General features: G+C 46.5%; 1 protein-coding gene across 20 annotated transcripts in view; it reads left to right on the top strand.

Moving 5' to 3' along the window:
• The window catches only part of DNM1 (dynamin 1), a 112211-nt gene that overhangs the window by 58676 nt on the left and 39099 nt on the right, over nt 1–14436 (top strand). For 13 of the 20 annotated variants that reach the window (XM_038374774.2, XM_038374769.2, XM_038374782.2 and 10 more), the window contains exons 11-15: nt 6067–6153; nt 6406–6476; nt 7868–7919; nt 9887–9898; nt 11598–11711. In XM_038374774.2, the coding sequence (XP_038230702.1) occupies nt 6067–6153; nt 6406–6476; nt 7868–7919; nt 9887–9898; nt 11598–11711 (336 nt within the window). Of the gene's footprint in view, nt 1–6066; nt 6154–6405; nt 6477–7867; nt 7920–9399; nt 9591–9886; nt 9899–11597; nt 11713–12924; nt 13003–14436 lie in introns of those variants that run through there. The other 7 variants (XM_038374775.2, XM_043498608.1, XM_038374777.2 and 4 more) reach the window with 4 other exon arrangements.

Raw genomic sequence — 14436 nt, 5'->3', positions numbered from 1 at the left:
CTTTAAATAGAAAGGTAGACTAACTAATTAATACGTTAATTTGCCAAGGAAGAACTAAAATCCTGCACCCCACCAGCCCAGATGTGCAGGTTTCTCTGCCAGGTGAGTTAAAGGGGGGCAGCACCTCTTGTTCCAGTTAGGAGCCTCTATAAAAATTACCCACAATCCCTTTTCTGCATTGGAGAGTCTGGGCTGGCCAACATATATAATCCCAGATTTGTGGGGCGGGATTAGGAAGAGACAGGTGGAAAAGAAGGGAGAATCCAGTATAAATTTAAGAGCTCAGAATAATGGCAAAAGCTGAGATTGGCAGATGAAGGGACCTCGTTGTATTCAGCAGGGCTGATCTCAGCAGCTACTGCACTTTGCTCATTGCCATCCCTCGAGCACTGCTGCTTCATCCCAAGGGATTTCTCTCTCTAAGTCTTCCTGTTTTCCAGCTCAGTGTGGGAGACACTCCTCCATCCTTCCCCCTTCTCCCCCCATGTTTGCTTGTAGTGATTTTGATTTGTTTCCATTGATGTTTTTCTGTCTCTGATTGAACTTGTATCTTCAGGGGAGAGAAATCAGTGTAGAGGGGAAAAAGAAAAAAACCCAGTGTTAGTGGACACTGGCTTCTTACAGTGGGGCACCCTGCTCAGATGGCTGGGATCTTACCCATGCATCTTCTGTGGATTTTGAAACTCATTCTGGCGTGGTAGGATGGACAGATTTGGCACTGAAGGAAGAAAGGGAGGGTAGAGATTTTCTAGGGTGGAGATGAAATAATGGAGTTGTACAGTAAGGATTTGCATTTCCATATCCAGGCTTCTGAGCAACAGAAAATAGGAATGGAGGCAAGGGGGAAATGTAGCTGATGGGACAGAAGAAAGCTTGTCATCAGGGGATGATGAGTCGGGAAGAAAAGAAAATCCGCTGTAAGCTAGTGCTGGACTGAATCCGGCAGTCCTTTCACAGTCCTTATCTAGAGATGGTCCCATTGTAGTCAATGGAAGCTTTGCTGGAGCAAGGACTGCAGAATTTGGTCTCTACAAATTAGAGATGGAAAAAACTTTGCTCTTTTGCCTGACCAGTGCAAGGTTGCTCCCTCCATCTGTGTAAATGGCTTAGACATCTACAGTATCAGGAGGGAAATGTCTGGACTCTCGGGTGTGGCAGGTTCAAATCTCAGCCCTTCATCCCACCAAAAGTGAGGAGTTGATGTTTGCCCAGTGTCTTTGTCCTATAAATCCAGATTTGGGGTGGGTTTGAATTGGGCGTATCTGTTATTAAAGTGATTTATTAATATTGCTTGTGACAATGCCCTCAGTGTGTGAGGTGCTTTTCAAGCAAACAAGAAAGTCCCTTCCCAAAGGAGCACACAATCTGAGGACAGACATGCATTCAAATAGAGTTTAGGGGGAGGGGTACAATGTATAAATAGAGTGATCTAGGTGGGACTAACCTTCATCTTGGCAGTTAAGTTAATATACACATGTCATTAGATTTTTCATAGAAATCATAGCAGAAGTGAGTCTTTAAGGGGGACTTAAATGCCGGGAAGGTAGGAGCTTTTGTGGATGAGTTCAGGAAGGGGTTTTCCATGCATAGAGGGCAGTGCGGAAGAAGCAACAGAGATGATGGTGCAAGAAGCAGATAAACAGAGAATCAAGGCTGTCGCCATTAGAAGAGCAGAGGATGCGGAACAAAATGAGGCTTGACAAGGAGGGGGAGCAGAGCTATACAGGGCTCTGAAAACAGTGGCAAGAAACTTGAATTGGATGGGGGAGCAGAGGGGAGAACAGAATTTCAAGTGTGTGTATGAGAGAGAGAGAGACGATCAAGATGTTTGGCAGGGAAGATGACTTTAGCAGCAGCATTTTGTATGGATTGGAAGGGGCAATGGAGGCAGATGTTGCAGAATCAAGATGGGAAATTCTGAGGGCCTGAAGGACAGATTTAGCTGTAGGGTAGGCTTTACATGTGACACTTTCTAATGATGTAAAGCTGTGGAGATGAACTGTGTAGAGGACTTACTGATGTGTAGTACTTGTCCATTATTTCATACATCTTGGTCTGCACACTTGCTTGATCTCCAACTAAGCAGGGTTAGGGCTAGTTAATATTTGGATGAGAGACCTCCAAGGAAAGTCTAGGTTCTGCAGGAATTATCATGGTAGAATACCCAACATCCTACCATAGTGTTAGGAGCCTATGCTACCTCTGGGATGAGACATAAAATTGAGACTCTGTTTATTAAAGACCCACAAAGCTTTTCATAAGAGGAGCGTTAATCCAAGTTTCCTGGGCATTGGGGGAGCTATATGCTGCCTCCCTACCAGCTAAATTTCATGCAGCCTTAGTTGCGTAGAGTATTCTTGACTATCTGTTCACAACTACTCCATGATGTTGCTGTGTGCTATGAAAAACTATCTTGAAGGGAGCTACACCCGATTTCAGTGCTCTAAATAAAATCAGAATCAGGCCATGTAAGGAACTGCTGCTAATTACTCCCCCATCCCAACTTTGGCTGTCTCTTTGATAGCAGTCAATGGCTAGTCTCTCTTCACATGGCTAAACCATGTTCACAAAGGTGCCAAAGAACAGATGGCTTTGTCTCTTCTACAGATCTTTAGTTATTATAGCTGTTAATAATAATCTCTTATTCCATCCTGAATGATCTCAAAGGGCTTTAAAACTGCTCATACAAGGATCTCTTCATCCACCACTGAAATCAGCCTACTCTGGGGTATAATGAGATAGTTTTTTCACTGCACACAGCAACATCATGCAGTAGTTTTGAGCAGATCGTCAAGAATATCCTATGCAACTGAGGCTGCATGAAATTCAGTTGCTAGGGAGGCAGAGAATCAGAGCCAGTGCTTCTAGGAATATAGCATCCCCTCTGGTGGATTTCAAAAAGCAGGAACTTTCTGTGTCCAAACTGCACAGCAGAGCCTTATGTATGCAAAAGGGTGCCTTACAAATCAGGATTCTTTCAGTTAGAGATCTTAAGATTCCTGACTAAAAGATGGGCACTCAGTGTTAGCAAGAACAGGGACCTAGAGCTGTGTCATGAGGATTTCCCTGGGGCTAGGCTGTTTTAAGAGAGGGTCTTGATCTTGCATTATGACTGGAGAGGGAAATGCAATTAGGTCAGAAGTGAGTGTGGAAATCCTACTTGAGTGTGGAAATCCCTCCCAGACCGGCTGAGAGCCCCTGGCAGGGTCACCTGCTCTCCCTTCTTTCAGAGTCATGGCATTTCTGGGTGCTGCTTGCACTGCTGGCATTACCCCACCGCCACCCCTTGCATTCCATTGCATGTTCCCCAGTGGACATGACATCCTGTAGCCAGTGTTCATGTCCCCCTTCTTGCCCACCCCTGCTTCTCCCATGCATGCCGAGGTGGGAGGCCTCCTGCATGACGTCTTGTAAACGTGGTGCTATTGGTTTCTTTTGCTTGTAACCTTTGCTGGTTGATCCTGATTTGAATAAACTGAGAACATTTTGCACCTCACCTTGCCTTTGTTCGTGTTATTTATTTTTTTGTTCTTGAATCAAAGAAGCTGAGATTTGCTTAGAGATTTTCCAACTTCCTGTTTTTGATTCTTTGACATAAAGCACCCCCTCAACCTCAGAAGAAAACAGGAAGTGCTGCCTCTCCCTCTAAAGCAACAAGCAGCCTAGACTATAAAGATCCAAGAGAAATCTTAATATGCCCCTTCTCAAGATATAAGGGGAGCCCATTTCCACATGGGGCCACCTTCAGTGTGAGCAGAAAGCCTGTTCCTATCAATCTGGAGCCAGTGACATTCAGAACAGAAGAGTTCTTTATAAAGAGAGGGGCCTGATCCCCTGCTCCCTTACTCCATCCATATGCCAGAGCAACTGCGTTGATTTCAAGGGCATGACAGTGGTGCAATTAACCTGGAGTGACATAGTGGTGAAGCAGACCCAAATACCTCAGTATTTGATAGCAATTGCCCTATACCTTTGAGCTTCCAATGGTGATTGTGCAGGGTCTGGGCTGATTCTTGTACATATTGTCATAGTCCTTTATTTATAAGAATCCAAAAGCCAAATCAGATTTAAAAACCCCCATCAGATCAGCAGAACTGAGGCAGTGCAGTACTAAGGCAGATGAGAGACATGGCAAAAATGAAGCCCAAAATAGAAGTAGGAGGTAATGATGTTGATGTCAGGAAATTCCAGTTGGCGTTAAATAGTCAAATTGAAATATTTCAAAATATTAGAACAAAAGGGGAAAAAAACCCAACTTTCTGGGGAGGGAGGGAGAGAAAGGAGTAATCTGACAACAGGCCTGGAGTTGAGACTTCAGCTAATTAGGCCTTGATTCTGCGCTGAGAACTACATGGTTGCTGCCCTATTGAGGTTAATGCAGCACTGGGGCCCTACGGTGTGATCTTGTGCAAGTCATTTTATCTCACTATTGCTCAGTAAAGTGGGGGATAGTGGCACTTGTTCCTCTCAGGAATGGTGCAGGAATTAACTGGTTCATGCTGGTTAAGTGCTAAGTAGAGAATGATTAACTGGATAATAAAGGGGCCTAATTGTTATTATGATTATTACAATAGCGTCTAGAGGCCCTAATCAGGGATCAGAGCCCCATTGTGCTAGGTGCTGTACATATGTCAAATGAAAAAGACAGTCCCTGCCCCAAAAAGTTTACTTTTTTTTTAAAGGAAGAAAGCAAAATGATTGTCTTCTCCAGGGATTGGCCCAAATGCTGCAATAGCACCACTGTGGGATGTGATGTTTAGGAACAAAAGCCTGATCCCACTGAAGTCAATGGTAAAACTCCCAATGATTTCACTGGTACCACTGCCCCCTTATTGTAGAATACTGTGGCACTTTTCTGTTAAAAAGGAAGTGCTACCTGAATGCCAGAGGGTTGCCACGGGCCCCCATTCAGCTTCCTGGCTTGCACTGTCATGTTTCTCATTCACAATCTCTATGGATTCTCCGCCTTGAATAACTGCAGATGACAGTGTCCCTCCACTCCCTTTTGTTTGTGTGCTGCAAACTGAATTCCCTTCTCACGGTGTGAAATAAGCGATCAGTGGCAAAGTAGACGTACCAGTGACACGAATGCTGGCCCTGATTCTCCACTCCCTTGCACCAGTGCAAAGGGAGTGCAGAAGGGGAATAAAATGCTATAGCCACACACCCGGAGCACCCATAAAGTCCAGGGTTGCTGCTTTCTCCTTGGAAGAAGGCTGGTTCCCTGAGAGGTTGGCCATGCCCTCTGTCTCCACCTGTAGCTTTGCTCGTTGGGGCAGGCTACTGTCCACTAGTGATCCAGCTAATGGGATGTGAGACCAGTTTTGATCATCTTCATTCATCCAGGATGCTCCCCTTAGAGTCAGGGGGTATATCTACACAGTACACTGCATTTTAGAGCCCGCAGCAGTGTGGGCTAGTACTACGGCACTAAAAACAGCTGTGTAGACGTTTGGGCTCGGACTGGCCCTCAGATTCTGAAGCCCAGGGAGGGAGTTTAAGAGCCCAAGCCGCAATATCTGCACTGCTGTTTTTAGCATCATAGCACGAGCCCAAGTCTGTAGACCTGGGCTCTGAGAACTCACTGCTGCGGGTTTTAAAAAAAGTGTAGCCAAAAGCCAGGGCAGCATTGCCATGGCATCACTTTCCTACGTTGCCAATGAGAATCTGACCTTCTTCAAAGAACTACTTGTTTGGCTTTTTGGGATACAACCAACCATGGGCTTAAGCCATAAAACTGGGATTTCAGACATGCCCGAGACTGGGTGTGTTCAGATCTGGGGATGGGGATGGGCCCTTTGCTATGTAAAACAAATTGGGCTGGCAGTAGTCTGGTCTCCTGCAGGATAGGGGTGTTGCTGCTGAGGAGAAGGGCTGTTCTCTGAAGAAGCTCAAAGCACAGTGAGTGAGATCTTTGGCCCCACAGGAACTTGGGAAAATCTGTCTGCAATTCTGGCTTTCCTGTGCCTTTAGCCCTCTAGGACCCCTGTTATGGTTGGGAGGGGAGTGTTATTCCCCAGACCCTGCCCCACTTTCCCATGTGCACGTGTTTTCTCTCTCCTGCAGCTCAGCCAGTACCCTCACCTGCGGGAGGAGATGGAGCGGATTGTTACTACGCACATTCGTGAGCGAGAGGGCAGGACCAAGGATCAGGTAGGGCCTGCAGGTTTTGCCTGAGGGCAGGAGGCAGAGGGGAAGCCTTTAGGGAAACAGTCTGAGCAATAGGGATAGAGATGGGCCTTGTTGTAAAGTTGGGATCTGGAGAGGAACGCCCGCAAAGCACAGGGAGGTGTTGGCTGAGAAGAGCCATAAGACAACTCAATGGTGGCTCCAGCTACCTGCCTTTGTGTTAGTAGCACCTGTCCCTTGTCTCTCACGCACTTTCTTTGTGTCTTTGCCCCCCAGGTCATGCTCCTGATAGACATCGAGCTGGCATACATGAACACAAACCACGAGGATTTCATTGGCTTCGCCAAGTAAGCACCAATGCCCTGAACTGCCTCCGTCCCCCTGCTCCCCTGCAACCTTGCTCTGTGTGTGCTCTGGTAGATGGCTGTAGGACATGGCTGCAGAGCACCGTGGGTGGAGAGTTTGGAGCAGTTTGCCACACCGGCTTTGATGGGAGGGTGAAGTGAGGTATAATGTGCAGGATGGTAAAGAGAGAAATAGGTTTCCCTCTTCCCCTGGGGGTGAGGGCAGTTCTCTGTGGAGTCCTGATACCCCCCAACTTCACTGTGTCTCACTTCAGCCCCCCCCTGTACCTCATCCCTGGGGAGGGGCAGGTGTTGCCTCCTCATGGCCTTCCCCCTCACCCCCAGACCCCTTGGGAAGCAAGGAGTGAAGCTAGGCCTCCAATGTGGCATAGCAGAGTGAGCACTGAGCTGTCAGGATAGAAATTAAAGAAACCCAAAGCTAGAGAAAATCAACAGTGCTGTGGTTGGCATGTCAACCATGTCATTCTGCACTGAGAGGAGGGATGGACTGGTGGTTAGAGGACAGGCCCAAGAGACCTTGATTCTATCCCTGGCCCTGCTACTAGTTTGTTGTTTAACCTTGAACAAGTCCTTTAATCCCTATGTATTTGAGTTTCCCCATCTATAGAACAGAGATAATGACACTGACTCACCCCAGAGGAGTTTGTGAGGCTAAGTATTCATGTTTGTAAAGCACAAGTGAGATCTTGGGCGAAAGATGCTAGGGAAGGGCAGGGAATGATCATATCCAACCAGGCAGGACAAAGAATAAAAATCAGGTGGAATTATAAAATTGTTCATGGAGAGTCATTAGTGTGCTGAGTGTTTTATGAAATGCGGAGCAAAACCTGATCTCTGTCCCCAGAAGATGATGCTGGAACTTAGACAGACAGTACAGTTTAGGCATGTAGGGCCAAACCTAAATCCCATCACAGTCAAAAGTTGTTTTGCAGTTTGAGATCAGATATGTCCCAAAATGCTGCAGAGACCAGCAGATGCTGTGGTCTCAAAACATTGCAGAGCTCTCTGTCTGTCTCCTTTCTTCAGTGTATTAATGTTGAAAGGCTTCATGGAAGACTTGTTTACAAGCGGGATTTGACGGAGGAGAAAGTGGTTGCATGAGAAGAGGGAGGGAGTTACAAACCTAGGGGGTGGCATGGGAGAAAGAATGAAGGCAGGAGTGAAGGAAGAATACAGAAGGGGTGGTCAGCAGTTGGTTTAGAAGATGCAAGGGGTTGAGTAGATCAGGCTGAGAGCAAAGATGTAGGTGAGGTGGGGCTGTACAGGGTTTGGAACTTGAGGGTGAGAAGCGTGAATGTGCTGTTGCAGAGGGAGCAGGATTCAGGAGGGAAGGGAGAGCTGGATGGGCTTTGAATGTCTCATCTTGTTTGTAGTGCTCAACAAAGGAGCAGCCAGATGAGTAAGAAGAAGGCAGCTGGCAACCAGGTAAGTTCCCTCCTGCTTGAGGCTGTGAGAGGGATACATACCTTGCTTGACAGGCTATCAGTGGAGCAGATGTTGAGCCAGACACAGCAGCTCTTCAAAGGTATAAAGAGAGGCAGATGGGAAGAAGATTAGAGAGACATCTTAGCCCCACTGAAATGTATCGGATTAGGGAAGCCTGTGAGAAGGACAAAGGGGAAGCATTTCAGAAGAATATGGACTGTCCCTCCTGCAAAAGAACAATTGTTATGTATGGAGCTGACATTGTCCTCAGTAAGACTAGGACTGTGGATGTCTATTAGCTGCTTAAATACAAGGTCCAAATCATATTCTTTAGTCCCTCTGGTGCATCCCCACTGGCTTTAAGGGTAAGTGAATGGAGGAGCTGGCCCAGCAGAATCACGAGGGAGATTGACAAGGTGCTTGGAACATCTACCCTAGCTGAGGATCAGAGCTCAAAGGATGGGTGCTGCAGACTTTCCTCAGTGCAGGGAGGTATGCAGGGTGCAAGGCCCTCTAAAAGAGGGGAGGCTGGGATCCTTGAAGTAGAGAACTGGTTTTGAAACCGTGTCACTTTGCATATGATGACCTAGTCCCCTTCTACTGTCATCCTGGTGTTGGGTACTGGGCAGAGTCCAGAGCATCTCAAGTTACATCCATTTCTTTGGGTGACCTTGCATTTCTCTGATGGTTTCACCATTTTTTACAACTGGGCCAGCAACATGCTAGACAGTTAAATTATCAAATGGTCCAATAAAGAGCTGAAAGTGCAGGGGGGATGATCAGGGGTCTCGCCATATAAGCCACTGCTTTCTGGATAGTGGTAGATGTCAGTGTTAATTCTGCTCACATCCCTGGATGCATCATTCACTTCTCCCAGCTGCACTTGACCTTTCTATGCAGGCAAGAGCTGGAGGATGCTCTCTGATTTGGTGGGTCCTGATGCAAGTTTACAGTTCATCAAAAACTGGGGCAAACTATACCCTCCAGTTCCCCAAGCCCCAGCTCTAAACTGCCATGCCACAGAGTTTTCTTTCCCAGTCACCTCTCTTGACCACATGAATGGTCTCCATTGTCTGGGGGCCAAAGAGCAATTTGCAGAACTTCTGGGCTCACATTTTCTGGAAGAGGCAAGTACCACCTGAAAGGGATGCTTTAAACCCACCTGCTCAGGGAGACTTCATTGGCACCCATCAGCCCTGCTTGGGTTGGGCATCCTCATGGTGGAGCCTTCTCCTGGGAGAGAATAGTGAATGGCATGTGAAGTCCCTGCTGCCTCTCTGTAGTAAGCGCATGGAGTGTACGTCCTATTGAAAGCCAGAGGGGCAAAGAAGACCTTCCTGCCCTAGAGCTATGGGGAGAACCACAGAGTTATCTGGCCTGGAAGGTCTGCAGAGAGATTTGGGCACCTTCTACAGAAGGAGGGTACAGAAGCAACCCAGCAAAGAATGTAGGTGAACAACCTCTTCCTTTCCAACTCCAGGTGCTCATCTGGAGTGAATCATCTTCAAAATATATTTGGCCACCTTTCCCTGAAACACAGTTAGAACTTCAGAGTTGCTGAAGGCTGGTTGGCAGGTTCAGCTGGATCATTGCTTTCTCCGGATGCTATGCTCTGAAGGGCTTTACTGGGTATCTCCCAGCTGCAGGGAGACCATCCTCTGAAGGGCACCAGCAAGTACCTTGCCTTTGCCCTGGGTGTGGAACGGCTCTGGGAGCCAATCCTTTTCTGTTTCATTTGTGGATTTGCCTATCGCTATCTTGAGCTTTCATTTCCTTTAGCAGATTTTATTTTGGGGCCTGGGGTCTTTGATGTGTTCGCAGCTGACATGCTAATTTGGTAAAAGATTCTGATGATTAATTTTTGAGGCTCTTTCCTCCTTCCACTCCTCCTTTCCTAGTAACAATCTCTCCTCTCTCTGCTCCTCTCCTCTCTTCTCTGCTGCTGTTGCTATGGTTCCCCTTTGCAGGATGAGATCCTGGTGAGTAGAAGGCCGCTCAGCAGGCTGTGCTAATGAGCATTAATGATGCATCTGGGGAAAGCAGGATCAGGAACAACACATGGACCATTCCACCTGCTACTGCAGTGGGGGGAAGTGGCCGCTGATGTTAGATACAGATAAAGTGGAAGTGGGAGCAAAAGGCAGCATGTGGATGAGAATTTCTTTAGCTGCCTCTAAAGTGTGTAAGCAGGAGGAGCTGGGGAGACCATTCAATCTAGAGATCAGGATCTGGGGTTCAGCTTTAGTGCCCTCTTCTGCCAGCAGAGAGAATTGGTCCATTGTGAATTTTAACAATCAGCAGCATGAAAGAGAGGAGTGACAATCCACTCATCCTTGCCTACAGATATGGACAATGAATGCACTGATGCAGAACCCATGCAGATGTTTATTAAGTCACACAAAACAGTATTCATTAATGCACATACATACTGTTTACAACACACTCATTTTTAACATACACAAACATGCAAAAAGAAAAGGAGTACTTGTGGCACCTTAGAGACTAACAAATTTATTAGAGCATAAGCTTTCGTGAGCTACAGCTCACTTCATCGGATGCATTTGGTGGAAAAAACAGAGGAGAGATTTAAATCTCTCCTCTGTTTTTTCCACCAAATGCATCCGATGAAGTGAGCTGTAGCTCACGAAAGCTTATGCTCTAATAAATTTGTTAGTCTCTAAGGTGCCACAAGTACTCCTTTTCTTTTTGCGAATACAGACTAACACGGCTGCTACTCTGAAACAAACATGCAGTGAGACATACACATATAGGCTAATTCACATGTGCAGTAACAGGCTCATGCACACATGTACAATAATGAACACCTGTAGTAATGCACATTCACATTATATATATATACAATATAACATGCTTATATTTAAGCTATTACATACATATACTCTTTCTACTAACTCACATGTAGAGGAATAGACAAACTGATTTAAAGTTCAAAGTCCACTAATCAATAATCTCCTAGCTCACTTACAGAATGTAAATATGGGACTTTATATCTATAGCTATATATATCTATATTGAAGCTAATGTACATATGTAAAGTTACAGTGCCACTTATCTCACGCAGTTAAGTTCAGGGTGTGAATTCCAGATGCATCATTATTCCCAGATGTTCAGTATCTCCTTGTGTTACTAAATTAAATAATTTGTTTTTCATTTACCTCTCTCTACTTTTCTTCTTGAATTGCATCCCCTTGAGCTCTGTGAAGCAGTCTGCTCCAACCCCAAGTGGTGGGAGAGCTCCTTGTCTCTGCCAGGGTGTGCTTCCTCCTTTGCTCTTTCTAGGCCTGGCCTTTTCTGGGTGTGATTGTTGCTGTGATTTGGTTTCTGTGGGTTGGGCCAGTGTCTGAGATTCTCTCTGCAGTTCTCTTTTCCCCTTGAGTGCTTGGCAAATGGTGTAACCCCCAACAGAGCCAGGTTCTCTCCTGCCTCCCTTCCACTCCCTTCCTTCCTAACCCTTCTCCTGTTTGGAGACAGGTGCAGGCTTGATTGCCTTGGAGCTCCAAATTAGTGAGGGGCTTTTGGCAGGAGCAGAGAGCACGGTGGTCTGGTCATTGTTGTGCTGTTCTGTGTGTGTAGGGACACACTCTGCTCTCTCCCCAGCCATTAGGAGGACTAGGTTCTCAGTGCCATGTTTGACGCTGACAATTTCCATCCCCATAGGTGATCCGAAAAGGCTGGCTCACCATCAATAACATTGGGATCATGAAGGGTGGCGCCAAGGAATACTGGTTTGTCCTGACAGCTGAGAACCTCTCGTGGTATAAGGATGATGAGGTGAGTGGCCCAGCCTCAGGGCTGGTTGAATTATGGCTTTGGTACCTAGTTCTCTGTAGTGCTGAGAACCGTCAACTCCCATTGACTTTCAGGGGTTGAGCATTTTGTAGAAGGCCCTTAGTTCCCTACAGTGGCTTGGTATTATAAATACACTTTCTGTGTATTAATTACCTGCTTCTATAAAGCAGCCCATACCCCTGGGACCTGGAGTGATCCCACAAACCAGTACTCAGCCTCTCCCAGGAAGGGATGCAGGAGATCAGGAGCCATAATCAGGATGCCACACATTCTGTTGGTGGGGAATAGAACTGTGTGTTCCCCTAGAGGCATGCCCAAATGGACCCCTACACATTAGTCACACCCTGTTTATGTTAGTGTTAGTCAGCTGCTGCCTAGCCCCTCCACCAGCCCATGAATCTACTGCCTTGTGCCTTGTATTTGACTCTTAGTGGGGCCTTGATATTGCTTCAGCTGGAATGAGGATATATCCTTTTAAATGTGAAAGTCATGGAGTTAATTTGGATGCAGCATTCCTGGCACTGAAGAGAAAATCCAGTTGGAAATGACTGTGCTTGGAGCTCCTGAGTCAGTAAAAAGTGGGCAGGGCACTTTTCTGTCTTATTGTGGCAGGCCAACTCACAGGAGGGAGGGGATGGGTGAGTGCTCTGATACCCAGGGCTTTGTGGTACTCTCAGCTGTAGCTATAGTGATTATTTAAATTGTGGCTAAGCTTCACTCTAGTCTTGTGTGGTCACTCAAGAGAGGTGTGACCTAGTTGTCTGAGCACAGGACGCAGAGCCAGGAGCTATGGAATTAAAATCCCAGCTCAGACGCTGACTCCCTCTGTAACCTTGGGTAAGTCACTTTACTTCTCTGTCTGTTTCCTCATGTGCAGAATGGGAATATTGGTATTCATCCACCTCATCTGGGTATTGGGCAGATCTATTAATTCATGTTCATACAGTGCTTTGAATGTGAAAGTGCTGTGTACTGTTATTAACAAACCATAACAATACATGCAGAAAATAAATGAGAAAGTAGCATGGATCTGCTCTGTAGACCCTCCTTAAAAATAGATATTCCTGAAAGTTGGGAATCATGGCTTCCCAGAGCTTCCTCTTCCACTCAAGCAGGGAGCAAGATACCAGATGCCAGAATCATGTCCAAATTGAAGTTATTGTTATTTATTTATTTATTTGTCTACTGTCAACAGTGTGCCAGTCATAAAGGAAGACAAAATCTCTGGCCCCTGGGCCTAAATCTCTGAATAGTGGGAATGAACAGCAAGAAGGTAATCAGAATGACATGAATTTAACTCAAATACCACTCAACGTGCCAGGGATAGAAATACTTTGTGGGATGGCTACAAATGGATTCAGATTCAGTCAGCTTTTCCAAGCAATGGTTCCAAACTACTTGTCAGGAAGAGAAAGGGCTGTGTATCTTGTGTCATGGTTTATACCTGTGCAACATACCTGTAAACTGCTACCAGACCAGAATTCTCCACTAGTTACATCAGTGGGCACATTTAACACCCACTTTGCACAGTTCGAAATGATGATACAAGGTGCCACACAGTAGAGAATCAGGTCTGAAATGTCATTCCCTGACCAGGAGCTGATTAGTCTGAGGATATGTCTACACTACAGAAGCACAGCTATGGCACTGCAGCTGTGCAGCTGGAGTGCTGAAGTATAAATGATTTTACACCAACAGAAGGGGTTTTTCTGTTGATGTAGTTAATCCACTTCTCTGAGAGGTGGTAGCTAAAACCACAGAAGAATCCTCTCTCAACCTAGTTGTGTCTACAGTGGGAGCTAGGTCGACCTATCTATGTTGCACAGGGTGTGAAATTTTTCACAGCTCTGAGCAAAAAGTAGCCAGATCAGTCTATTTTTCAGGTGTAGACCAGGTCTAAGTTCAGCTGGGGCATGCATCAGTCCCGTAATCAGCAAGGAACTGGAATTGATTGTGCAAAGGAGATTTTAAATCAGCCAGTCCTTTTTCAAGGCCCATGAACTCTCAGACAGAGCTGCCTGGTGTGGCAACACCACCTCATGGTTATGTGTGCAGGTCAGGCAGTTATAACTTAAGGCTTGAGCGTTGTTTTAAATTAAAAACAACTTCTGCATCTGGATTCCAGTGATGACTGCGTAGCCCCCCACCCCTCTGCCCCAGGAGCGGGCAGGCTGTGGTTGCAGTGCATAATCTATATTAATAGACTCCAGCTGCATGGGAGGGGGAAGGGGTGCCCCTTTTATCCTATGAGGAGGGTAACCCTGGGGGTGAATAACAGCTGGAGGTCTGCACAGCTTCCCTTCTGCACGGTGAGAGGTAGAGCAGCCTAATTAAAACAGCTCCCTGCCAGCCACCATCCCTTAAATAAACGCAGGGCGACCCAGTGCTGACGAGGCAGGAGCAGTACAGGAGAAAGGAGCCTTTGTTCTAACTGGAGAAGGGGTGGAGGGAAAGGGGGAGCATGTTTTTATTTCTGATTTTTCCCCACTCCTGCCCCCTCTCACCAGTTCAGCTCCTTGATCTCTGGCCTCTGGGGAAGGAAAGGGAAGCAACTTCCACTTGGATTCCATGGCCAGGCTCAGCTTAAAGAGTCAGTACATTACAGGGGCAACTTGGAGAGCCCTTGGCTTTGGAGTTCCCATCCTAACCCTACACAGGGACAGGGCTGACTCTGTCCTCCAGGGCCGTTCTGCTCCACATGGCGACA

This window comes from Dermochelys coriacea, chromosome 16 (genome assembly GCF_009764565.3).
Source record: "Dermochelys coriacea isolate rDerCor1 chromosome 16, rDerCor1.pri.v4, whole genome shotgun sequence".
Classification (NCBI taxonomy): domain Eukaryota; kingdom Metazoa; phylum Chordata; order Testudines; family Dermochelyidae; genus Dermochelys; species Dermochelys coriacea.
The sequence above is the reverse complement of the archived record's forward strand: the minus strand, read 5'-3'. Positions and strand labels throughout refer to the sequence as shown.